Consider the following 27,188-nt stretch of genomic DNA (forward strand, 5'->3'; position numbering starts at 1 on the left):
CTTCAATGATAATATGCAGATTCTGTATTAAGGCATACAGGAATTATTCCATCACAAAAACACAACATATTTTGACTATTTTATGTTCTGTTTGTTTGTCTGCTCCTTGTATTTGTCAAAAAACCTCAAGAGTGGTGGCGTGTTTAATTCTGGTCGTGATACAAAATCCAATCAGTCAGTGGCTGATCTCACGGATCATTCTGGAAGAAGTCACCTCTAAGCTCACTCTCACAGCGTCCAATAGCTTCTCTGCACTCATTGTCAGCTCCCGTTCGGCTGAGTGACAGTCTACGTGACCGAATTCATTTTTGCTGCCACCATTGTGAATAGTGCTCATCCCTGTCCACTGTCTCAGCTTTTCCAGTCTGCTGCACTAACAACCCAGCACACATATTACCTCAGGGACACCAGCTGATGGAGGGCAACCCTTTTTCTGCCTCATGGCATACCTGAGACCTGAGCCTGCATATGACAGCATTAGTTTTCAGAACATGTCATGAATTCCACTACAAGCATCAAATAGATGTGGGTGAATTAGCTTTGATGGGCCACTTTTTAAGGAAAGGGATTTGGTCCATTTCACATCTGGTTGAAAGTTGGTTTAAAATAATCAGATTCACTGAGCTGTCGGCCATGTCAGAGAGGTATTTTACATACGTTTATAAAATTTAATATACTTCTGTTTCTATTAGCATGACTTTATAGCATTTTTCTTTAACTGTGCAGCCCAGAAGTTTCTGTTCTGGTTCACTCAAAGCTCGTAGTGTCGTTTTCGATGGGAAAAACCTTTATATTGTAGTGCACAACATTGAAGGATAATTAGAGCAGTTAGCAGCTAGCTGGTGAACTTAATGGAGCGTTTAACTGCAAAAATGACGGACATTTCCCTCAGATGTTGGAGGAGACCAAACACAGAGCTAAAAAGTAACTAAATATTGGGCTGACATTTGTTACGTGGCCAGAAAGATAACTTACAATGAATGTTAACTTTGCTTCAAAATTACTGGATGTGTAAATAAGAAACTATTTGCCAAAAGATTCATGATATCAAATTAAAAGGTGATAACTGATCTTTTAGTTTCTGAAAGGTTTGAGATCCCATTTAGATTAAAAAACACCAAACATAACTATAATTCATAGCATTATTTGTATGAAGAAAAATTTATGGATTTGAAAAACCAAAAGCTATCAAAACTAAATGCTTTAGTCAGGAATCCCTTGCAAACACAAGGTGAAAGCTTTTTCTTTTATCGTACAGAATAATAACGTCCTGCTGGATTAACATTCCTCTTTTATAATTCTGCAGGGAATGAATCAGATGTTGCCTCATGTCAGTACTCCGTTATGTAGACAGTTTAACGACATGCAATACTCTCAAGATTCTCTCACCAGATTTAGCTGCAGATGCTGTTCAAACTTGTTGAAGACATAAAGCACTGCTGACAGACTTGCTCGCAGGCTCCAGGAGAACACAGAAAGAGGATGAATTAATTCCACCACGAATGGAATGACCCAGACAGATTCACCAATTACTCAAAAACTTGAATCCAGCAGCAGGTTTACAAAGAAATGACTAGACAAAACGTATGTCTCTGTCACTATGTTAGACAACACGAGCAAAGCAATGCTGCAGGTGACCCATTTTTTCAGAGAAACATTATTAGTCTTAACTTGGCTTTAAACGGGAACACCGCAGTGCTGGTGCTGAATTAAGATCCCATCTGGTATGAGATGGAACCTCATACTGCAAGTCAATAATCACCAGCAATTAAGAAAAGCTTTTTCATGTTCAGCATTGGAGTTAAAAGTCCACAGATAATGCCGATTCATATTTTCAAAGGGAAAATAGGGAGGATGACTAAATATACAGTTAAGAATAAAATATGTTCTCACTGTTACTTTCAATTATTATTTGTGCAATGTGTTCATCTAAAAAGACCCTTTGCGAAATGTAAATCAGTCAGTAAACTGTTTGCTAGTATGAAATCATATAATGATGCACAGAGGTGCAGCAATAAAGGTCTGTGTTCATTCTTCTGACATGTTTTCTTTTTTTTAGGTGCTAAATGTGAGTGTGTTGGAGGGAGAGCAGGTGACTGTGGAGGATACAGGTGGTCAAGAACCCTTCATCCTTGCCAATGAGTCAGTCTTGATGAGGGGCCTTGTGCTACGCAGCTGGAGCAACCAGATCTCTATCCGTTTTCGGAGTGACCAACGGCACGATTCAGGATTCCTCCGGCTGCATTACCAAGGTGAGCCAGTAACACGCTAGCTTTGCTGGGGCATAATTCAAAATTTGATCAGTTCAGCAACTGTTCGGCTTAGTCTTGTTCACAATGGATTGAATTTGTATGTACTCTTAACTTGTCTGAACTTCAGCTTGTTTTTTTTTTATCCCGACAACTCTCATTGTATTTGTTCTTAGCACTCGTTGAATTTAACTGTGCCAACTAGAGCTGACTACCAAACCTCAAAACATTTATGGGGCAGACAGAATTGCTTCGATACCATCTGCTATCAAAAAATGACATGTCATTCGCTACCAAATTTCATAAGCTACATCCATATCCAAGTCTTTTGCTACATTTACACAGGAGTAAACCTCACCCGTGTCAGTGGGCCACAGGATTTACCCTATTTAGCCTCTACCGTGGCGGCCTGAGTGATTTTTATCGAGGTTTTGGCCACACACCTGCCTGAGCAGCATTTGCTGCAGGCTTCTCTTTGCATAGCCAGCCTGGATAGCTTGGAGGCATTTAAGGAACATCGATAAATTGTGGCGTCTTGCAATAACTTACCTGTGAGGTGTTTCGAGGACATCTGTTAATTGTAGCAACAGAAAACAACCTGTGTTACACTCTCCCCCTCTAAACTGCATGAAAACTAAAGACATAATATGTGATGGAATTTTCTTTTTCTTAAAATGGATTTTTAAAAATGGTTATAAAAAAAAAGAAAGTATCATTCTGGAACCGGTATCAAAGTCAGGGTGCCAGCCCCAAAACCTACATTTCATGCCATTTGGCTTGTGAGGAAACTCATTTACAGACATGCGAGAGAGCAGGGGCTCTCTGCTGGTTGTTATGTTGCAGTTATCATCAAGCAAAGATAAGGAGGAGATGCATAGCAAAAATAGTAGAGACAAGGTCTAATTTCTTACAAAATGTTCTATTCCAAGACCTTGATGGTTGACTTTACTTTAATTCACAGTTAGAAAAGGACAATGATATTCCCAACAATGTGGACAGGAATTTTCCATTTTCATTTTTCATATAGTCATTCACTCTGCTCTTGTGAGCGCAGAATTCCATTTTCCTTTGCACAACTTAAATCTGTAAAGAATAAATCATTAAATGTGCTAAAGTAGTGCTGTTACCAGGGTGAGGCAGCAGCAAACCCTGTCAGTAGAAATAGTTACTGTATGTTATTGGTGAATATGATGGCCCATAATTCCCTCCCTCTCCCTCGCTTGTTTTGTGCGTGACATTGATCTTCCTTGGGCACAACAATGTCTGTTTATCTTAGCAATCACACAAAGTGGCCACCAATTACACGCCCCATCGATTTGAGCTGATGGTGGAAGCTGCTGGACAAAACATTCATTCCACCACATTACTGTGGCACTTTTATCAGCTAGAAAATGAAAGGGACCATCAAAACAGCGCCGCAGATGTGTGATAAATCAGCCCATCGCTGTCGGATGTATGAATATCACTGTGTGGTCGAGCTGAATGATGACAGCAAGGGGTTAGGGCAGATCATACAGGGTGATGCATAGCTGGTGACAAATAGATGAAATATATTACAGCATGTTATTACATTAATATGTAAACTTTTCTCCTTCACCTCTCCTGTTTGCATTTTAGTAAATCTTATTCAGTATAATTATGGAAAACATTTTTTTTTCCAGGTTTATCAATTAATGTAGAGGGCGACACTGTAGTGTTTCTTTGGCTCTTTTGTATTGTTAAGATGCCTATTTATCTGACCTTCCCAAGGGTAATTGCAGACTCCACTCAGCCCCAGGTGGTTAGAGCAAACAGACTCAGTGCAGAGACTAGAAGGGGTTGCAGATGTTCCTTATCATGTTATTAATCGAAAATGCTGACTGCTGCATGTTTTGTGACCCGCACAGCATTTGCTACATGAGGAACATGAATAACCCAGTAGTTCCTTGTGTTTTATGCAAACATCATATGATGAAAAGCGGGACAAGACTGATGACCAGGCACAAGTGCACCCTTCGCACCAAGGAAGGAAAATCACCATAGGCCCTACGAAATTATATTATCATGACACTGAAAGCTTCTGCATGTAAGATTTTGAAGCAATTTGCTTACAAAAATTGCTTTTCATTGCCTTTTTGTTTTATTTTTTTATATTGTAATATAACTTGAGCACAGAGTATATATGACCCTGTAGACTGTTTTTTTCCTGATTTCTATGTAAGGGACTCGGGTTGACCTGCCCATATATGACGTGTATGTGCGCTCCCGAGTGCTTTGCTTCAATACACGCGTACTCCATCATGAGCTATTGTTTGCACACTGTCGGTGCAATGGTAGAGTCTGAAACTGAACTAAAAGACCAGCTCCAAGCACAACAACAACTCCAGGACAAATGCGAATTTGGCTGACGATATGATATTATTGCAATTTCTCGATATGCTGAGTACTGTGATAACACAGTGATATGCAGACTTTATGTGCTTTTAATGAAATACAGTTTTCAGTCAGTTCATCTCACTTCAACCATTTTTATTACAGCAAAATGGGATTGTGAAACAAACAGACCTACCTGAAAACCAGTCGTAAATGTTGCAAGCAACTGACAAATGTATTTATTCATATATATAAAATATTTATATTTTGCATTTGTGTATCAAGACAGTATTGGCTGCAAAATATCAAAATAAAATGCTGTATTGACCTGGATAGTAAGGAATCAAAGTAGCAAGAAATTGCTGCACTAACATCAAATAACTTTTGAATCTTCAACGATAAAACATGATCACGACATCCTTAAGTGAAAGTCAGACACTGGCAATACCTGCAAATTGGTGCAGAAATGACAAATAATGCCATTTGTTGTCATTTTACGCACTTCTGCACAGACTATTAGAAAGCAGGTTAATGATAGAATCGAACAAAGATATGAATAACCAGATTTCCTATGGGCCATATTATGCTATGAACCAAGAAAAGACTCAGACCTGAGATAACAGTGTGTATGTAAACATACCCACTGACAAACTATATGTGAGAATGCGGGGCAGAAGTTAAAAAAAAGATACATCAAACTCCAATATTATTGAAGCATTTGGCTATGAAGATCAAAGGGTGACAGTGGATGTCTAACGTAAGACACAAAAATGGTCAGAAATGGGCCCGTGTAGCTCAGTGTCTAACTTCTTTCTCAGTAAGCACTTTATGTGAAAGTGTATTTACAGATTCATATCATGATATCATAAACAACTTTCCACTTTGTGAATCTTACCAGCAAGATGTGAGGCGTTAGTTGTCCACCAAACAACCTATTTGATTTGGAAGTTGATGGGACAGATTCAGTTTACACTAATGAGAAAAAAATGCAGGGAGCAGATTTCCTGAAGATTAGACATATTGGAGGCACAGAAGATATTTCAATTTGTGTTCCTCTGCTTGGTAAGCAGAGTATCCCCTTGTCCTTTATAATGGGCTGTGAGAAATGTGATTGGACAAGCGTGGAGAAGGAGATAGAACTGTGGAGAGACACATCTCGGCTCAGGGTAATTAATATCTGCTACAGCGTTTGCTCTGCCTGCGATGGCAGACTGATGGATGCCTCTATAACATCAGCGCAGAGCCTGACACATGGAACATGATTAAGAGGTGTGGTTTACTGTTTATGTTAAGAAAGTGGGAAGAAGGAGTGTAGGGAATAGGGGCTTACTACTTTTTCTTCTATCCTTTTCCCTATCTTTTCCTCAATTCTCACATGTGAGCAGGTCTGTATCGAGAACAGAGATGTCTCAGTTGTCTGCTTACGTCCCGAGACAGCCACTGAAGCTAGGATTGTTTCGGTAGGAAAAGAATCAAAACAGTGACCTGCAATTTTGGATTATTTGACTTGAATTACATTAATCTACTGACTTTGTTAAAAAAAAAAATTCTGTGTGAAAATAAAATAGTTATGTTGTGACTGGGTTGATCAATTTTATTAAAATATACAAACCAGAATTTACAATGGTGTCATTCGTGTATTGGCAAAAAAAGGAGATAGGAAATAGAAAAATTAAGATAATAAAAATTAGTTAAATAATTTCTCCGCCAAATTCAGGCACCTATTCTCTATGAAATTGAAAGCAATTTCATTACCATCTCGGATATTTCTACATATGTCATCTTCCAATTGGAGAACCTATAAACTTGCTTTTTTGTAACACAGGTTAGCTGCAAATTTAACTGCTTGAACTGAATTAGTGGGCTACGATGCAGAGAATAGCTCATCGTAAACCTCATAAGAGAAAACAAAATATTGAAGAGAATAAAACCTCATTTTTGTAGAGCATACTGATGGGTTAATTACAGCAGTGACATGCAGAAAAGTTGTTTGTTAAAACAGTCCGAAATTAGCGAAAGTGAAATGCTTTCAGTTATTCCAAATAAGGACTCTGTGTATGAGAATATGTATTAGAATTTTAGGTAGTACTAATTAAATGTAACACAGCACATTAAAATGTGGACAAACCAAAGCCCATTTTTTAACCTGCTCTACTTGAAGAAGTTGTTATTCAAATGAAATAATTTCCATCATATCTGACCTCTTGACCTCAACAGGTATGCTATAAATGTCATTTCACAATTTGGTGAGGTATATAGAGTAAAATAAATGGCATTGCCTATGGCAGTGATGCTTTACAGGAATTATTGATTGGCTTTAACTAATAAGCCACATTGACAAGTGAGTTGGCCACAGGGCCGCTGCCACTGGCAAGGATCTACTATTTGCCACAAGTTCTTAGTAGCATTGCTGAGATTGCGCCTCTAGTCCAAAGTTATTTCTCTTTAATAGCGTTTATCGAGTAAATGACCATTAAAATTGAGTTTTTAACCCAACCACATAAATATCAATCGACCAGATCATGGCAGAACTACGGTGCGGCTTTCTACAATTGAATCACTTTCCCAGAGGCAACACCATTTATCTTTCTATAAAAGGCAATGCTTTGATGTACAGTTGGGACATGAGGCTGGGATACAGTCATAGTCAAACTCTGCTAACGAAGGGACTGCTGAAACATCTTTATATCATAACGGTAACTGACTAGAGGTGACTATCGCCATGGAACGTTCTCTCCTAGGAGACGTATTTCACTCTAAATGTCAGTGTAGCACACAATGGGTATGTTCTCCAAATATAGTTATTAAATATAATAACACAAAACACAAATAATGAATGTGGGTGTAGATTATTTCACCACATTTCATTATCTCCTGCCCTCAACTCGCCAAATTTGATCCCATTCCAGGTAGAGACCTGAAGGGATTCGGGCAGCACGTATTAAAGTGTAACAGTTTATTAGCCCTTAATTGAAATGCATTTCATTTGTTTGTCCAAATACACTGGGCAACTTACTATTGCTGGCTTCCTCAGGTTGTCCATTGTGCCTGTGTCAACAATGTTTGTCTATTATTGGTTGAAGAGCAGAATTCTCAATTTGAAGCAGTGAGAAATGTGCACATGTCTGAATGAGGCTCATTACTGGCGTCTATGTGTGAGTAAAATGCAGGAGTCGCACCAACCATTCTTTCAGGAAACATTTTCTTTTACGGAGGTTGGTCATGAGCGATTGTTTCGACAGAGGGTTGAGGAAACTTTTAGTCATTATTGAATTGAAAATACACATTCATGTTGTCATATTTGTTGACAAAAAATGCTTGGTATTCATATAGGTGATGAAGCGCAGGAAGCTATATCAACAGAATTACTTTGTATTCTGAAAAGGCAGGACAAATCCATTGCTCAAGCACAGATAAGAGAGAAAGGCAGGATGTGTTCCTCTTGAACTTTAGTGAAGAATGACAAAAATAGAAGTGAAAAAAACATTTAGCCTGCGTTCTATGATTATATATGACAAGAGACGTATTATAAGATCTTCCTATCTTCAAAACTATGTCATTTAAATCCCAAAGGTTTGCAGCTATTTTTTCCTTATTCCAATCTTTTTAAATGGCACACATTTGAACCTAATATTAAACAAAGTGGCAATATTATGCTACATGGGAGAGATTGGAGCAGTTTTTTTGTCAGCAATGTCTCAAAACATTGGTGCTTAAATGCATCACTACTACATGGACACTTTATTATCTATTGGCTTTTTAAAAGGGTATATGAATATATTTTCAAACAATATATATAATGAGATAATACAGTTTATATCTACGTAGTTTGATGTTGCAGAACACAACCTGTTTCTTGTAAAGCCAAGCTAGTGTTTTTCATCTTTCTCACACACACACACCCACACACACACACACACACACACACCCACCTACCCCCACACACCCGCACACCCTCCCACCCCCCACACCCTCCTACACCTCCCCCACCCACCCACCCACCCACACACACACACACACCCACACACACCCCCACCACACACACACACACCCACACACACCCCCACCACACACACACACACACACACACACACACACACACACACACACACACACACACACACACACACACACACACACACACACACACACAGAGCCCTTCGGAGCTGGCTGGTGGTGAATCGTAGGCTTTATTAAGGCTTCGCCTTCATCACGGCAAATAATGTACATTTACATCACTAAAGGAAGTAGAGAAATGACTACATTTAAGACACAGAGCAAGACAGAGCGGGAGTGAAAGAGGGAGAAGCTAGCGCTAAAAACTAAAGTAACTAGCTGATCTGATTGTGTTTTTTAAACAATTGTGGGATTAGCAAGAAAGCTGTTAAAAAAAAAAAAAGGAGAGCTATGAATGCCCTAACAGAAGTAGCATAGGTTTGAATGTGCAGTGGGTCATTAGTCATTGTAATTAAGAACATAGCAGATTACCTGGGTTGAAAGAGAGCAGCGAAACTGCTACCAGTAACACAAAAACACCGGCTGTTGTACTGGTTTACCTGAGTGTTACCAATGTGACCATTTCCTCTCCTCTACAACACTATAACTAAAGACATAAGCTCTGCGTCTGTTTCCTGTGGCTCTACAGTACCATCAGCTAATCTTCCTGGCTGTCTGCGCCATAGATCTATTATTTCTAATGGCAAAACAATCAGACTTTATGGCCCAGCACCACATCTACTGGAATGGAGGCAGTGCGTAATTTAATACTTCAGGAATTGGCTCTGCAATTTTTTGCCTCTGGCTCTCCCACTGCACGCTCAATGGGGATGTAAATGCTGCTATGATAATGGCAATAACTAGGTTCATTGGAGCTAGTGATAAACTATGAATGGAATGGATGACCCAGGGGCGGCGTACCTCGTCCCTGTGGCTCCACTGATTTACTGCAAAAGGAGAGGACTGTTTCATTATGGTGGGAACCAGTGGCTTGTGTCAAAGAAACATACAAGTCAGTGGTTTCACAAAACCTTTATGGCCATTATGCATTTAGGGCTGTTTTCCTTCCAGTTCAAGTTCAAAGATTGATTGCATGACATTTTTGAATGGACTGGAATGAAAGCAGTTCAAATCCAGTGTCCAATCTTTTTGTGCTCTTTAACCTCCACTTGCTCAGCATGTGTGCATCCAGCCCCGTCTATGAAGAGTCTGCTTTTACTTCCTAGATGTGGCAGCTGCTTCAAACTTATGTTGAAGGCCAGGCTTTCAGCTCTTTTGTTGAGGGACCTGTGTCAATATTTAAAAATAAATGTTGCAGTTGGTGTTTACTTCCATTATCAGGGCCGTTTGAATTGGATCAGACATGTTATGAACCACATGAAAACGCACCTATTTTGTTGTGAGTTTCAATTTCCTCCAGAAATATTAGCAGTAATTTTTGATCGGCTGTTGCAATTATTTTCCACATTAATTCATACAAATAGCAGTAATTTATGATGCTGTTCAACTTGATATAAATCAAGCTATACAGTATGAAAAATATAAAGTGCATTTTATTCAGGCTTACAACTATGCAGCTGAGAAGAGCAGTAGAACCACATCTTAAGTCTGTAAACACCAAATAACCTTAATCATATTAACATAAGTGGTTTAAGGTGTTTACACTGCATGGCCCATACCCAATTATTATAATAATTACATTTAAGACTGCAAATGTGACTTCCACACAGACAGGTCCGCCAGCTGCCCTTTTCTTTGTGGTTTTCTTCTTCTATTAGCACATGTTAAGTCGTTGCATCCACTTCATTAAGCTGAAACACTACGTGCAACTTGGAAGGCTGCGGTAAAGCTTTTTAAAAGGTGTCTGTATTTTTGCAGGTGTTATTGTAACATAAGCCACAGTAAATCCAATTAGGTTGCTTGTTCTGTTGTTTGCACATTTCCAGAAGTTTCAAAGTTTTAGTTTGGTCATTAAAGTGCCTCCACTAATGAGGTAGAACAGTCTGGTTATTAGACAGGAAGAGAAGGTTGTTTAATAGCTTCCATTAACGACTTGGTTTGCTTACTTCATTATCCGTGTGAACTCCATCCCATCCTACACCATTTATATAAAAAAACAGGGACAGGACAACAACGCAAAGCAACTCCAGGAACATTGATCTTACCCCTGCTGCAATCACTACTCTTTGACAACCACGACTGAGGCTATTCCTCCTCCAGCTATCACATTACAGATGTTCCACCGATCAGCAATACTTTCATTTGTCAAAGTATTTGCAGGCTATACACAGAAACACACACTGGTGTTAATTACTGTAATGCTACAAACACTTCTGTGAACATTTGCTTACTGTATGTACCGGTAAACTGCAATTTACAGATGGAGTGTAAATAAACAAAGCTGAAGGTTATCTATACAGCATCTCTAATGATGTGTCTAAGAGACAGGAACAGGAAGACAGATAGTTGAAGCATTGCACTTGATTTATTTCCTCACATAATGGAAAAAACGATTTGCACCCTCCCCCTCCTTTCCCCACTCCTCCTATTATATCTAAATATGTATTGGCGTTCAGCAGTGGTTTGGAGGAGAGACAGCATGGTCAACAAAGAAACAAAACAGCAGAGGTTATACACAATGCAGGACACAGAGGATTATGTTGTGCAGTCAGTTAATATTGTTGGCAGTTATGGCCAAAATCAGACTCGTGTTCAAGAAGGGATTGTGCATAAACAAATAAAACATTGAGCCCTGCAGATTATGTATCGGAAAATGTAACGGGGGGGGGGGGGGGGGGGGGTGGATTAAATGGACCAAGCAGGCCTCGTGATGAATTGTTTCCTCATCAGAATATGCAGTACATATAGTTACAGTGTTTGCACTGTGATTACAGAACTGATAATTATCACACTAATTGAGTTGGGATATAATTGCATTATAGCTCTCTCTCTCTCTCTCTCTCTCTCTCTCTCTCTCTCCTGTGTGACATATTAGACATTATAACAGGACAGATCACACTAAAATAATTACATTCAGTATCATTTTCCTGCATTACTAACAAAACCAAAATGACAAATTTGACTTCCTCATTGTTTATTAATTCTTACACTAGAGTGTAGCTTTAGGCCGTTACAAGCCAAAGAGATGCCAAAAATAATGCTGGGAAAAAAAATAATGTAATTAATCAAAGTATGTCCTTTGTTTTCTCTGTCTCTCCATTTCTGACCCTTTCCTCTCTAGCCTTTGTGCTGAGCTGTGTATTTCCCAAAGAGCCCACCGGTGGCGAAGTTTCGGTAACGCACCTCCATGCTGGTGGAGAAGCCTACTTCCGCTGTTTCACTGGATACAAGTTGCAAGGCCCCAAAATGCTCACCTGTCGCAACGCAACCACACCTTACTGGAGTGGGAAAGAACCCAGATGTGTCGGTAAGACAAACTAGTTCTTTGGCTGGACACATGTTCACTCATTAACACTATTAGGAGTAATTTAGGGCAACAAGGTAGCCACCCTCACCAATCTGAACAGTATAACAGCTGCAGTGTGACAAAATTGCAATTGGCCCAAGTGCAAAAAACATTTTTTGGGCCCCCCCGCTTGCTTCAAACACTCCAAAGAGAAGTGCATGCTTGTGAGTGCACACACACTTCATTTGGCCTATGCTGCTAACTTTTTTTCTGTTTGTTGAAGAGCTTCTTGCTCAAAGGTTGAATCAATGAGTCAAAAAAATAAGTCACAATATCAACAAGGAGCAAGGTCATTGGACAAACAAAGTAGGATTTCCCAGCATGCCTTGTTTCTTAGTAGCGTTTGAAAATGAAGCAACTAAATTCAAAAGGTCCATTTTATTTGAATAAAACTGCAGTTTTGGAGCATTACAATAAAAGACAAATACATATAATAAAAGAGGTTATGATTCAAAACTGTAGGTGTTACACACAAGGTGGAAAGGTGCTGTATATAGCTTTCATAATCAATACAAATTTGATATAGGTTTTGGATTGGTAACTTTATAAACTGTAAAAGATTGTCTGTATGCGAGAGGGCCTACGTATGATTCTTAAAAACGGGCCCTTGACAGCTTTCTGGGTCGTCGATAGATTTATACTAATTACCTTGTTGTAATTAAAATGGATTCAGGGGCTTCTAAAGCAAATATATGTTTACATTTTGTAATTATTTTTTTCCGAGAATTATTAAAAAAAAAAATGTTTTCGATCTTGGAGTTGTTTTCTCCAACTTTTCCAGAGAAAACAGGTGATTTTGATTAACGAAAGCTTTCTCCAGGTTGTCTCCTACCGAGTTGATTAGTCTCACTCAGAGGCCAAACGAGTGTGTTTGCATGTGATTAGCAGCACAGGGAGTTATTCTTTTGAGACAGGGCAAAAACAAGGCCATTGGACCTGGCTGCCTTAATTAGAACTGGGCACATGACATTCCTCCTCCTGCTGGTAAAAGCTCATCTGCCTCTTCCAGCCGCTCACTGCGCCTGCTTGCAGCTGCTCTGAACTGATAATGTTACTGCTGCCATTTTGCCGTTCTTTTCACAAACAATCGGACACTCTTAGACCCAGGAGAGCCGCCTAGTGTAGCCCCAGCCAGTCCACTGGATATCGATGCAATCATTGCTCAGACTGGGACTTTTCACTGAAATCTCCTTCCATAGTTGGTGTCATTACTTTTCTCATCTAGTTTTCACCTAGTTTCTTTGTCCTCCTTTTCCTTCTCATATAGCATCCTGTGGGGGAATGATAAAAAATGCCACCTATGGTCGCATCGTCTCTCCTGGTTTCCCTGGCAACTACAGCAACAACCTGACATGCCACTGGGTCCTGGAAGCCCCTGAAGGCCACCGGCTTCACATCCATTTTGAGAAGGTGGCTTTGGCGGAGGATGACGACAGGTTATTCACGCATGCCACTAAAATTCAAAAACACATGAAAGTTGGAGTAGAAACTGTGGAAATGTGTACATCTTTGCCAGATAGATGGCATCAAGCTTTAAACCCACTTTCTGAGAAACAGTATTCCTGTGGATCGAGCGTTAAATCTCTCAAGGGCTATAAATGGCCAAAATCTTTAGGGAGTGACAGATAAATTTGAAAGGACCTTTTATCATTGTAATCCTTTCAGAGCGCTCTATCAGCAAATGAATTGAAGGGACTAGAAGGCAGTGAGCAGGAGGAGACTGCAATTGCAATACATTTTCCACTGTAACTAACTGCTGATCCACATGGCTGTTGTCTTGCATGGCCATTCACCTCATTACAGAGGTGTGGAGCGTTATCACAAAGTTATTACAGCCACAGCTGGAACAGTGCGCACCTCCTCCGTTACCTTTCAAGGCTGACTTACATCTGTTTTAATCAGCCTTCCTTCTGTTTCTTTTTTTTTCAGGTTGCTAATTAAAAATGGCAACAACATCGACTCCCCGCCTGTGTACGACTCCTACGAGGTTGAATACCTGCCCAACGAGGGCGTGCTCAGCACCGGACGCCACCTGTTTGTTGAGTTTACCACAGACGGGACGATGACTTCCACCGGTGCAGCCATCAGATACGAAGGCAGGTCAATCATGCACATTGCAGAGTTTTCTAGTAGTAGCCCGGTCGTTTCCTCATGTTTAATGTCATGCACCTTTGTGTCCACAGCTTTTGCAAAAGGCATGTGTTACGAGCCCTTTGTGAAGTACGGCAACTTCAGCAGTAGCGACTCCACCTACGGCGTGGGCGCCGTGGTTGAATTCTCTTGTGACCCTGGCTACACACTGGAGCAAGGCTCTGTAGTGATTGAGTGTGTGGATGCACAAAACCCACAGTGGAATGAGACCGAGCCAGCCTGTAGGGGTGAGTCAACAGATTTCATCTGCTCAAGCAACTGTGGGGCATTAAATCTTGTAAAAAAAAATGTGCTTCCACAGAAAAAGAACTTGGAACCAGATATGACTAACCTAATAACCCAAGGCTTTCATTGTCTGCTTGATCATTGCAGGAGTTAGTGAAGCCTTTTTGTTCAAATATTAAATACCACTAGCAGTTAGTTATATCTTCCTAAGCCGCTTTCCTCTGATCCATGATAAATTTCCTCTTGAAATTGTAACAATGATTTACTTTGATATGCAAGCAGATTTTTTTAAAAAGTGCTCAAGATTAAAAGGCAGACAATAGCTCACCTAAAGTGAACAATGCCACAGATAAATGCACCAGATTTAACAACGGTCCAACCCTGAGCCCCTTTCCCTTCTTTTCTCTATCATCCTCTTCCCACATACACACAAACACGACAGGCTGCCCTTCCTCTTTATGCCTGCGTGGCCATTCTGCCACAGAGTGAAATTGAAAAGCTCACTAGTAAAGCCATATATAAGAAAATTTTATTTCTGCTTTTGTGGGTCATAGCCACCAAGTGGTTTAGTGTTGGCATGGAGTTTAATAGGGAGCATGCACACTCAGTTTTAGCTGTGTTTTATTAAGGCCAGTGCAGACCAAAGATTCATGATGGGGGGGAAATAAATAAATAAAATATAATAAAAAAAAATTGGGCAGGAAAAATTGCTGTAAATTGTCTCGTCTAGACTCAAGCCAGCTGATGTTGTTGCTGGCGACTAAGCCTGTCCTAAAGCTGCAAGTGGACAATTTTAGAATATAAAGGCAGTTTCTAAACGATGGATCCGCTCCAGAAAAAGACAGGACACCTTGACAAATCCAGGGGAGATCTTCAGTCACAAGTTTATGCCATATATTTGGGTAGTCCATTGAAGCCCCCATGGGTGGCTCCAAATTCTCAACCTTTTTTGCCATTTTATCATCACTAAAAAATGCAACTGTTGCCGGTATCTTGCTGTCGCTACTCTCATTCACGTTTTGAGATACTGCAAAGTATACCCTGCTACGAAAAAGCCTGAAAAGCCAGCAGTTAAAATTTAAATACAGAAAGTGGTTGCCATGGAGATGTTACACCATCTCGTCCGGTTGCTTTGGCGTAAACTGGCCGGTTTCAGAACGTTGCAGACGAGCAAATTGCCATTCGTTTTAAATGATCTCGTTGATAATTTTTGTATGGAAACATAGCCGTAATGCTTACGGGCCAGTTCAGAGCAAAGTGTTTCATGTATCAACATATTTGTTTGCATCTTAAATTTATTGCGATATCAGCTCTCTGTGTTTTGAAATCCTCACATTACAATCTGCTTCTCAGTGCCAACCTGCCGTGTTTGTGTGTTGCAGCTGTGTGCAGCGGGGAGATCACAGACTCTGTCGGTGTGGTGTTGTCTCCTAATTGGCCCGAAGCCTACGACAAGGGGCAGGACTGCATCTGGGGTATTCATGTGGAAGAGGACAAGAGGATCATGCTCGACGTCCAAGTGTAAGAGACTGCACCCAGGTGCAAGAGCAGAAATCACACCGGGAGGGTCAGGGAGGAGGTCAGATCACCCTGGAGATGTTTAAAACTCCTCTCCCGATACAAATGCACATCTCATCTTTTCTTTCACCCGCATAGACACACTGTGACATACACACGGGGAAGTGTTTCTGTGGTTGCAGGCACTAATTAGATTTTTTTTTCTTTTTTAAACATCCGCTACATTAAGAATTCTGTGTTGCTTCCAGCTCGCTCTCTGACCAGATTAGCCAGTAAGCCTCCCTGCTCCCACTTCCCTGGTGTCTGCTTTAGAGTTGGCTTTGAAATGAATATGCTCTGGCAGTGAACTACTCTGAGCCACTTATCCGGCCTACCCGACAGTAATTCAGCACACATGCACACAGATGTCAAAACTGACACATGCACACAGATTACAGGCCCACTGTTTCACCTTCACCTGTCACTCTTACATGACTCCCACCCTGCACACCACACACAGTCGGTCCGGAGATGATCTCATCACCTTGCTTTCACTACCGAGTGTTTACTTTAAAACAAAACAAAGTGTGTGCATAAGAATCTGCATCACTGTCTTGTTATCTCGTATGGATTTTTCCGTTTGCCTCGGTTGACTGAATCTCTCAATATTACCGAGTACATACATCCTATGGCGAGCACAAAAAAAACACAGCATAAGTGATTTGTGTTATTGCCTGAAGCACTTGCAGACAAGAGGGCACAGGGAGTTAAAATTAAACCAGTGGGAATACTGCCCGAGGTGCTAGAAAAACAGAGTCGCTGACAAATCTCAAACAGAGGCCATTGTAAGCTATTGGTCACAGTGGTCATTTATGCATGCAGGCATTTGTTCCCTTCACTTTAGATATTTTCCATACACATAATTCTTTCCGAGAAGTCTGATGAATTTTAATTTAATTATGACATGAGGTCCAGACAGTGTGCTGACAGATTAATCCTTAGTAGGAGACCACCCACAAAACAAATCAGATACATGACTGCAACACATCTCTTGAGGACGAGAGCAAGTAGAAGTGTAAATCAGTCATTTTGATGATTTGAACCACTTCGATGAGCTCAGTTTAAAGATACATTGAGCTCTAACTCTGCATCAAGTACAATGATGAATATCAGGCTGACGCAATTGTCATTTTCCCATCCAACACCCACACTGTATATTAGCAATGGGGTGTGGGTCTTAAAATGAGGTGTGGTCAGGCACATTGTTGGTGCATTGCTATTCTGAGCCAGCGGAATGCGACTGAATAAAAACAATTAATGAATCAGTAGTTTGCTGTTATTTTAATGGTGCGCTGTTAAACTGATAATATGTACCTACACAGACCAGTGCACAGTGTGTGCACACAGACACACGGGGACATGCAGCGGTGCAAAAACATGCAACGGATTGAGAATAAAAATATTACAATGTGAAAGATTTGTACACAAGCAGATCATTTCTTCACAGGGAAGCATTCTTTCCTACTAGTTGGCAAATCTGCTGTTACAATCACAGCCCACCAAGGAGCAAGTGCGCCTGGCTTTTAAAAAGGGAGATAACACTCAAAATGCCCAAAACACAACTATGTACAATTAGGGCATCAAGTACCTTGCCTTACTTTGTGCTCAGATTATCTGGTGTTAAACAAGGGAAAGTGGATTTGTACTCGCACCTAAATGCAGATTGAGATTGTTAAAATTGTTAAAGATTGTTAAAGTAGAGCACATAATTACCATGTCAAATATGCTTCAGTACAACAATAAATGAGGACATCAGTTCACAAGCACCAGTTCAGTAGTACATTTGGGGCCTGATTTACTAAGATCTCAAATAGAGGGTACTAAATTGCATGTTCCTTTCAAAAGTTTGCACATGTTTTTGCACCCGTTTTGCGGGTGATTTACTAAGAGCAATTGCGTCATTGAAATCAGGTGCAAATCGCTGTATTTAAATGAGGGGTTTGCGTGTGTTAAAGTGATTCCAGCAATGGGAGCAACCTCAAAACGAAAAGGAAATCTGGTCCCATTGAAATTAAGAAATATAAATATAACATGAACAAAACGCTTTGTAGGAGATTATTAGCAAGAAAGTCAACACTGTGGGGAAAAACAAAAAGGCGAAAAAAAGGCTTAACAATAAAACATCTGCAAATAAAACCGGAGGGACGGTGGATGAGATCCTCTAACAAACACCGATCAGCAGGTCCAGATCTTTCTGTGATGAGCAGGTGACTTTTCATTCAGTTCCTCGTGAGTGCTCGTGGACCTTATGAAGCTACCTGTGAATTCTGCGGGACACATTCAGGACCTGTGACAGCACACCTGAATAACGGGACTGGGTGGGATATCCAAGCAGCGATACGCTGGAACGACCCAGAGCCAGGAAAATGCTGAGTCGTAAGAAGTTTTTTTAATTGCTGGTATTTCGCGGCTCCTCGTGGTTGTTGGCTGTCAATCATCATTCAGTTCATTCAATAACTCAGAAATGTCATCGCTGGACAAATGATATGTCTGAATAATTTTTGCCTCCGTCATCTCAAAATGTTTCCTCAGGTGTAAAATCACCTTCTCTGCGTCTCCTCACCACAATAAGAGCAGCCGTCTCTCAAGATTTGCGCACCTGATTAATAAGTTCCTTTCAGTCGTACTAAAATACACAACAATCACTTCTCCTATTTCTACTTTCAGGTTTAGTAAATATCATTGCAGGTGCTACATTTTTCTATTTTACATGTTCCTCCCCAGTATTTTGTACCTTCAAGCAGAAACGCCCAATATTACATATGCACGCAGGCAAACACGCAAAATGGACAATGTGTTAAATTGCACATTTGAAAGACGAAATCCTCACTGCATGTCGTTGGTAAATCAGATGGGACTTTTTTTTTTTTGCACGTGGTGTGGAGTTTGCACGTGATTGTACACATGCAAACCTTTATTAGATCAGGCCCTTGAGCTGTTAATAGTCCCAAGCTACGTTCACTTCCATACTGAATTATGGCTGTAGTATACAAGCACTGCACATGAGGTTAATACCGACGATCAGATTCTGATCGTTTCTGTGGATTTTGCATTCTTTAAAATATGCCTTTTACAAGGACATAACACAATGTGAATCACAGCTGAGCTGAGAGCAGTGCTCTCAGTAACCCCGGAGGGGAGCTCCACTGCTGGAAGCCACTGATTCGCTCACTGATGATGATGATTCATGTGGTCAGTTCACTTTGAAAAGTCACAGATTTGTTCAGACATGCACTGAACACCTTGTAAAGGTCAGCATGAAAAAAAAAATTGAATATATTAAAAACTAATAAACTCATGAGCATGTAACAAAAAGTCATAACATGCTGTGTAATCATTGTAGAATGAGACCCTCTTTTTTGTGATATTCTGCCAACCACTAACATGAAAACTGAGTATTTCCTGTTCACTTCAATCCGAACACAGACCCTGCACCACCAGCAGTCATCAGAGGGAGGTGGTCACAGTCCATTACTATACTTGCATGAAGCTTTGCTGCCTCATTAACAGTATTAGGGCTATCAGACATAGACCGCAGCACATGACATCATCTAACAACATGTAGGCCAACCAGGCATAATCATTCGGGCTGGGGGACCCGATCAGAATTGGCCAGCATTTCCATGTGTTTGGATCTCACTTCCCTGCTCTCTATGCAAATGAACACATCACGTAAATATACAAGTAAATGAGCACATGAACCCATGCAGAAACGGGAGGACAGGAGTTGAACCAACAGGCATTTAACAAAATGAGACATCTGTGCTAATTTGAGTCTCATTTTAATGTGCTGTCTATTAGAAATCTATGACGCATTTCACGTTCTGAACAGAGTTCAGAGTTTGTAATTCACAACCTGAACCATCTGGACCCAACTGGTTCAGGTCAGATTATTTAATTCATCCACAAATTGGGCTCTGTGCTGCAGTGGATGAATTAACGTGGATAAACTGTGCGAGGCGGCGGCTCTTCTTCAGTTGTAGGGATGATGTGTTTCAGAAATTAGTCCTCCTGTTCGGTGTCACCCAGTTTATTTAAACAGCCTTCATGACCAGGTGGTCTCTCCTTCAATTAGGTGACAAGGATTTGTCAAATAACTTGAATTTGCACTTAAGGTCTGAAGGTGCTTTGTAAACATCTAAATCTTACCTTCTAGTTTTCTTAATAGCTTTATGCTTCTCAAATTATTTGACATTTGAAATTAAAGCCCTGGGTCGGGCTCATTAATACCTCAATCTAATCAGCACCGCTGCATCTGACAGGGCTGTCCAGGGAGGGGCATCACAAAAGAAGTAACAACAGCGCAGTGTGGTTAAGTAGTCTATATTGTGTGATGGGTGAAGTCACCCATGCCCCCTGTCCTTTTACAGCACCTCTATAGATTTCTGTAAAGTAATGACTTTATCTTTGTTATAAACATCTAAATGCTTACAGGTAAAAGTTTAATACACTGAAACAACATCATATAATCATCAGGTTGCAATAATACAAAAAATAGTATCCATTTATCTTTTACATGTTGCTGATTAAGCATAAAAAAGGCTACGTTTCCCCCAGCTGTGACATACTGAAGGTTCGTAGAAGGCTGGTTGGTTTCTGTACAAGCGCAGCGGTTTATGCCGCCACATTGTCACAATGAACATAATTCCCCAAACGTCATCTCTCAGGCTTACAGCCACTGAGATATGAGCCGTCACTCAAAATATGATGCAGAGATCAAAAACAAAAAAGAAGGAATAATAGCATCAGAGGATACCAATAAACCACAATGTCTGAATACCGCACAGGCTTATGTGCGGCCCTGCATGCCTCTCTGTTCTTTAGATGGAGATTAAAACTGATTAATGTCTGATGTTGAAAGTCAACCAGTGCACTTGGGTAAAGAAAAAAAAAAGAAAAAAGATCAGAGGGGGATTTTTTTTCTTTCTATGCAGAAGTAAACAAGTTTGATTTGAAGTACACTGATTTTCATTCAGAGATCTCATTTTAAATTGCACCAGCCTTCAAATTTGTTTTAATCCCAGCCACACGAGGCTGCTCACTGGAAATTAATGCTGCTGTGGCCAGCTTTTAGTTATCTCAGGACTGGTCATGCGTGGCTGTCATGGCAGTAGGAAACCCACAGCCTCTCTGATCCCCGCAGACCCCACCATTACCTTCATGTCTGGTCTGCTCAGCCCGACAACAGCATTCCTGAAGGCCTGGTCAACATGTAATTTGTGCCAAAGCGTGTTTGCGTGCATGCGTTATCCATGTTGAAGTGACAAAAGGCTCTTGTGGATAAGAGCTGTCTCATTATAAGGGTGGGCACACACTTTACCACACTAATGAGAATGTGTGCTGTATTATCATTCATCACTGGGCCTGTGCTGGCAATTACAGAGAAGCAGTGTGCATAATGAGGACTGATTAATTAATTTAGGCCAAACAGGAGGGCTGGCTCTCTGCTAATTAGCATGGAGCATGGCTCGAGCAAGAGCCAGAGACCGGAGGTTACAGCTGATATCCCCACCTGTGGAACACAGCAAGGTAGAACGACTCACATGTGGGTTCTCGCATTCAGAGTGCACTGTATCTCGAAATATGTTCGACAGTGCGACATGATCAGGAAATGTCTTTTACAGATCACATGTTTGTGTCAGTTTAATGAGCAGACTGGAGCTCTTTTGGACTGGACATTCTGGGTTTATAGAGTCCTCTGGTGGAGAGTCTGAGCATTACATGGTCCCTACAAGTCAATATGTGCCTAGGTCATGTACTGTTGTTGCCTGGAAGCATTCGATCTGAGCAGGACAAGTCAAATTGGCACTAGATTGAAGGTTGCATTTGAAAGCATGACACTGAAAGATATTTCCATTAAGTTACTGGAGATTTTGCTGGGCTCTTTAAACCTGACAGGTCAGTGAAGGTGACAAAATACTAAGAGGCTTGTAGAAAATAACTGTCATCTGATCATCTGTGGAACTGAGCCTTCAGCCTGAGTTTTCAGAAATTATTTTTCTAAACACCCAAGTCATGTTGGTGAAAGAGATATTCAATAGAAGAAGACAAATATTGCCTTTATTTTTTAAAGTGAGTTTAAATTTTTGAAAGGTTTTGTGCATTTGCATACTTTACTGTTGCGTAACCAAGCCGGTCATAGGCCTTGTTTAGACTCCCAGTCCAAATCTGTTTTTTTGTCATATCCAAATGGATTTTTGAAAGTAAAAAAAAAAAAAAAAAAAATGAACTGGATCCAAACCACATTTGGAGCCGATTTTAAATGCGATTAAGTTGTCTGCTGCCACTTCTTGTTGACAGCTTCTGCATTGCAAAGCCGCATCACCAGCGTAGATGTGTGTATATTGTTACCACAGCAACCCATGCAGATGGGTTGGTGATGCCCCGACACACCAAATCCGATCCTCTCACTTGCAAATAACAGTGCAGACAGTCTGTCCTAAAGATCTGGTTTGAAAAACAAATCCGATTTCCCTCTAGTCTGAACAAAGTCTTACATCACTAGTCGTTCATGACTGTCATTAAACAATGTAGGTGTCAGTACCGTAGTACCCTGACAGTATTCTAATTAACATTTCTGTTGTAAAATGGAAAGAAAAGATGAATGGACGTCTAAACATATTTTTTATGATTAGTTACCAGTTTGCGACACAGGGCAGCGTCTGATTCCTGTTCATGACTTCGGGGAGCGACTATTAAGGGAGCCAGGTGGGATGACATTTGGATGGAGCGATTACCATGTTGCCACAGAAAGCAGCTGAGGGGCCTTGTAGTGACTCACCACCGAGTGCTGTGCAAGTCTGGACTGAAGCCATTGTGCATTTGGCATTCTTCTGCGGCGTCGTCGGGGTTTTAAACACGCTTCAAGCAGACAGATGAGCGAATAGACGGGTCAGTGGGGAAAATTTAAAACCAAGGTTGACTGCATTCCTGATGAGCTAGAGTGACTGGAGGGGACAATTTGGGAGCCCAGGCAGGAGCAGTTCCAGGGTGTCAAGTGGGGAAGCGTGTGATTCGCTCAATGATGTAGACCATAAAAGCTGATGGTGTTTGGAGGTGGCAGCAGTGTTGGCTTTGCATCTTGTCTAACATCAGATTAAAAATCTTTAGCCAGTGTGGTTGTGAAAAAGGTTATTGTAGATCTAAGGTTTTGCCAATCAAAAAGGGCATCTGTCTTGCAATGTTAAGAAAGACAAAATTGTGTGTGTCAGAAGGGAAAAGCAGAGTTGCATTAAGGTACGGCTCAGACAAAATATTTCAAATAAAAGAGCTCTTTGACCAAGTCATTAACTGAAGGTGTGAAGACAGATTTCAACTCTATGACCCCGTGATGAAAATAAGCACTGGTTCATTCTTGACCCATTAAGACTTCTCTGATAGTGAAGAGTAGGCCCACGTTTGGTCAACAGAAATGCTGTTGAGCTCTACCGGTATACCCATTTAAAGCCAAAGAATATGGGTTGTGGTGCTGATAAGATACAGTAATTGGAAGAAGGGAAGTAAAAAGCATCAGATTAAAAGAAGTAAAATCAAGAACTAGACCCAGGTATTGGTATTGCCACCACTAAATGTATCTAAACCTGTATCGTATGTTGTCAAAAGCAAGTTTCTTGGTGTTACAGGATTTTTGTGACGGGAATGATGAAATGCAGAGACCGTAATCACACGGTATTATTGCTAACTGAAAGATCTGCAGCTCCTTTTTGGGCAGTTTGAATGCAGGAAGGCCTTTGGGACAAGATAAGGTGACATGCTGTGATGCAGTGATATGGTGGATATCCTTCATGACATGAGCAGCAAGTAAAGAAGAGCTTGAATAAAAGCGGGAGATGTGAAGAGAGAAAGATGCAAAGCATTTGGCTGTGTTGTTGCTGTGGACTTCACAGATGGACACCCCCAGTTTTGTTGTGTGCATCTTATTCTTGGAGTATAAGGTGTCTGAAAACATTTGTTTATTCTGTTCAAGTCCTTTTAAAAAAGATACCATGGTTCTATATTTGAATGAGGTGTGGAATCTTTGTCATTTCCATCACTGTCATCCACAGCTGCTGACTGTCAGAGAACACGGAGGTGTAAATTAGTCCTCTAGTGGTCCAACTAACCAGAGGGAGCCCCTTCTCACTCAGCACCTCATTTCGCTCACATTCATGCAGCTGGCATTAAATTATTTGCAGCCTGGCACAAGTTGCTTGTCTGGATTTCTCCAACCATCATTCTAGTCATGTCGTGTGGTCTATAAATATGCACCTTGTAGGCTTGATTATTATCAGGTTTTGTCCCATGGTCATAGTTTACATAGACTATGGAGGATTTGTTCCGAGTGTGGGTAAATACAATTGAAGAGGATGCATTTTGGTGATTTTATCAGCAATTGGTTTCTGTTCAAAAGTAGGGGGTGCATTCTGTGGGGGAGGAGGTTTGTGAATAGACGATTGAGGGCAATTAGGTAAACACACAGGTGATTTGTTTTTCCTCCATCATAAAATCATATCAGTCACAGATTACTTGGCCCATTTCTACAATGTTTGGTCCAAAAAAAGAAGCGAAAATGCTGCTAGTCTGACCAACTTCTAATTCTTTTGTTGAAGAAAGGAAGAGCCTCAAACTAAACTCGTTCAAACTTTTCTTCAAGTTTGTCCCTCAATGTTCCAGCACATATAATACTTCCCCCCCCCCCCTTGACTGAATGAAGAACAAGCACAATACCTTTCAGTGCTTTATATACTGTGTCAAACAGGCGAGACAAATCAGAGGGCAATCAGTGCAAACATAGAGATAGAGCTCATAGAGAGGGTGTTCATTAGGCAAGATAGACTACTAACTTTCAAATTTTAAGAAGCAACAAACACATCAAACACAGAAAGATCACAGAGTAATAATTACAGAGTAGAAATAAAATTTAAAAAAATTGACATCAAAACATAATGTTCTTGTTTTTTAATGTTCACAGCCTCAACTGCTCGTATTGCTTTTAAATTGAGTCAGAGGAACAAACAGTTTTGTCTTTCTTCATCTCATCTTTAAAACATTTTGCATCTGATTTTCACAACTATGATGTGGATGCAATATTTTGTATTATAGTAGCTTCAGCATTTCTACAGTATAAATAGACCCAAGTGAATTTTGCTGTGATTTGCTTATATTGTTAGATTTTCACATCAGATATTCAGTACAAACCTGCCCTCTTCTAGATACTAACCTTCACAGTGTTACTGCTCTGAAAGTGTCCAGTCTACTGCAGACACATTGCTAAATTTAAATGAATGCATGGTTTTCAACTTGGTAATTTGACTATGTTTTTTTTGTATTTTGTATTTGTTGGTTTAATGGGGTGGGGACAAGGATGGATGTTTAAAGGCTTTCAAATCAGAGTATGACTTCTCTATGAAGTATATTTAGATTTTCATCTGACCGGATGAACTTGATTTGAACCACCTGCTACCAATCTATATATCTCTCTCAGGTGCTCTGTTCCCACACCAGGGAACATGTGATTTACATTCACATAATTAAAATATAAAGACTGCATCAGCAATATTAATGTGCAGCTCTATAAAAGTGCATTTCCATGCACATTTTTAATCAGATAGTAGAAAATTGTCTCATAGCCCACATTTCTATCTTTGTGAAATATGTTTGACCAGTTGCCATCAACAAATTAACATTTTTCATAAAAAAAAAAGATCATAATTTTGTATTGGATGACATGACTGGATATTTGTGTAGTGTTGCAGTAAATCTGTCACGCAGAGAAACAAACAAAGGGAAAAAGACAAAGACAAGCTGTTTGAGAACAAGGTGTGATTACATTTACATCTGAGAGAGAAACTGGGAATTTGCATTATTGCCAGTGGAGAGAAGCTGTAAGGAATGTTTTCTCACAGTTTTGAGGAAAACACTGCTTTCCTAAAAATAGTTTGAGCACTCGATCGGTAGCTTGATCATGCACAGTAAATAGCGGTGGAGAGTTTATGTGAGACAAGTGATTCATAGCTGTAAAAACACATTGTGCTATTGTCACTGTTGAGTTCTAATCAGCACAGTTTAGTGACTATTAACGCAACCCAATACAGTCATACAGCCACCTTAAGGCACGTAAAGAGCGACTAGTTTCCCCTGCTTATTAAATCAGCAGAGAATAACAACGTCTTTGGCTTTTTTGTTTTGTTTTTTGCCATTCTCCATCCCCTGTGTATGAATAAATGTCAAGCTTTACCGATGCTCTATAAAGAGACAAAGAACATATGAATCTCCAAATGGAAAAGGTTAATGCATTCTTAACTTAATCTGCAGCAGCACGTATTCTGTCAAACTGTGGCCTGTCTACCTTATATTGAATTACACAGAAAAAGTAGGATACTGGATGACATGTTTACATTTATTTTCTGTAATCCAATTTTTTTTCCCATGTATTGCAGTGCTGGTAAAGGATAATTCAAATAGTTCCTTTCCTTTGGATTATTCCTACATTATGCTCATATGCACATTAGTGCATATTCACGAGGGGTAATGTGTGGGGAGAAGAGACGTACATCATGAATTATTTAGTGTTTACTTCACATTGGATCCATCCAATATAAACAGAATTTAAATTTTGCAAGTACTGCTGACATCGCCTAATATCATCAGCTTTTGCTTTCATCAGCAAAGCAAAACGCCACACACTAAACAGTTCAGTCTCTGTGCACAATACTCTGCAACTACACCACAGAGTCCTGCACCATTCTGTATAGCTAAAGTTATATTTTATCTTTTTTTTTTTAGTCTCCATGTGGGGAAGAACGACATCCTGACCTTCTATGATGGGGACGACCTGACAGCCAACATCCTGGGCCAGTATAGCGGCACACGGCCCCACTTCAAGCTCTACACCTCCATGGCCGATGTCACGATTCAGTTTCAGTCAGATCCTGCCACGAACATCTACGGCTACAACAATGGCTTTGTGGTTCACTTCTTTGGTAAGATGTGTGGAATATAACTATGATTAAATATTTTTATATTTTATTGAAAAAAAAAAAACATTTTCTCTGGTTAACAACATTCAGAAACTTTCTCTTTAGATTAAATCGGTTTTAGTATAAGATTATATACCATTCGAAAGCATGTAATACACCCGTCAGTCCACTAGAGGACACCGTGTCAGGGTTACTTTTGGACTTGCCAAAGCGTGAATAGAAGATGCCTCAGGT

General features: G+C 40.3%; 1 protein-coding gene across 3 annotated transcripts in view; it reads left to right on the forward strand.

Moving 5' to 3' along the window:
• Positions 1–27,188, forward strand: part of LOC138196605 (seizure protein 6 homolog) — a 104,930-nt gene that overhangs the window by 69,622 nt on the left and 8,120 nt on the right. For all 3 annotated transcript variants that reach the window (XM_069146819.1, XM_069146817.1, XM_069146818.1), the window contains exons 4-10: positions 2,060–2,252; positions 11,839–12,024; positions 13,331–13,499; positions 13,993–14,159; positions 14,247–14,441; positions 15,822–15,960; positions 26,761–26,957. In XM_069146819.1, the coding sequence (XP_069002920.1) occupies positions 2,060–2,252; positions 11,839–12,024; positions 13,331–13,499; positions 13,993–14,159; positions 14,247–14,441; positions 15,822–15,960; positions 26,761–26,957 (1,246 nt within the window). The remainder of the gene's footprint in view (positions 1–2,059; positions 2,253–11,838; positions 12,025–13,330; positions 13,500–13,992; positions 14,160–14,246; positions 14,442–15,821; positions 15,961–26,760; positions 26,958–27,188) is intronic.

This window comes from Embiotoca jacksoni, unplaced genomic scaffold, assembly GCF_022577435.1.
Source record: "Embiotoca jacksoni isolate LCO1_2020_lvr unplaced genomic scaffold, fEmbJac1.0.p SCAF_13, whole genome shotgun sequence".
Classification (NCBI taxonomy): domain Eukaryota; kingdom Metazoa; phylum Chordata; class Actinopteri; family Embiotocidae; genus Embiotoca; species Embiotoca jacksoni.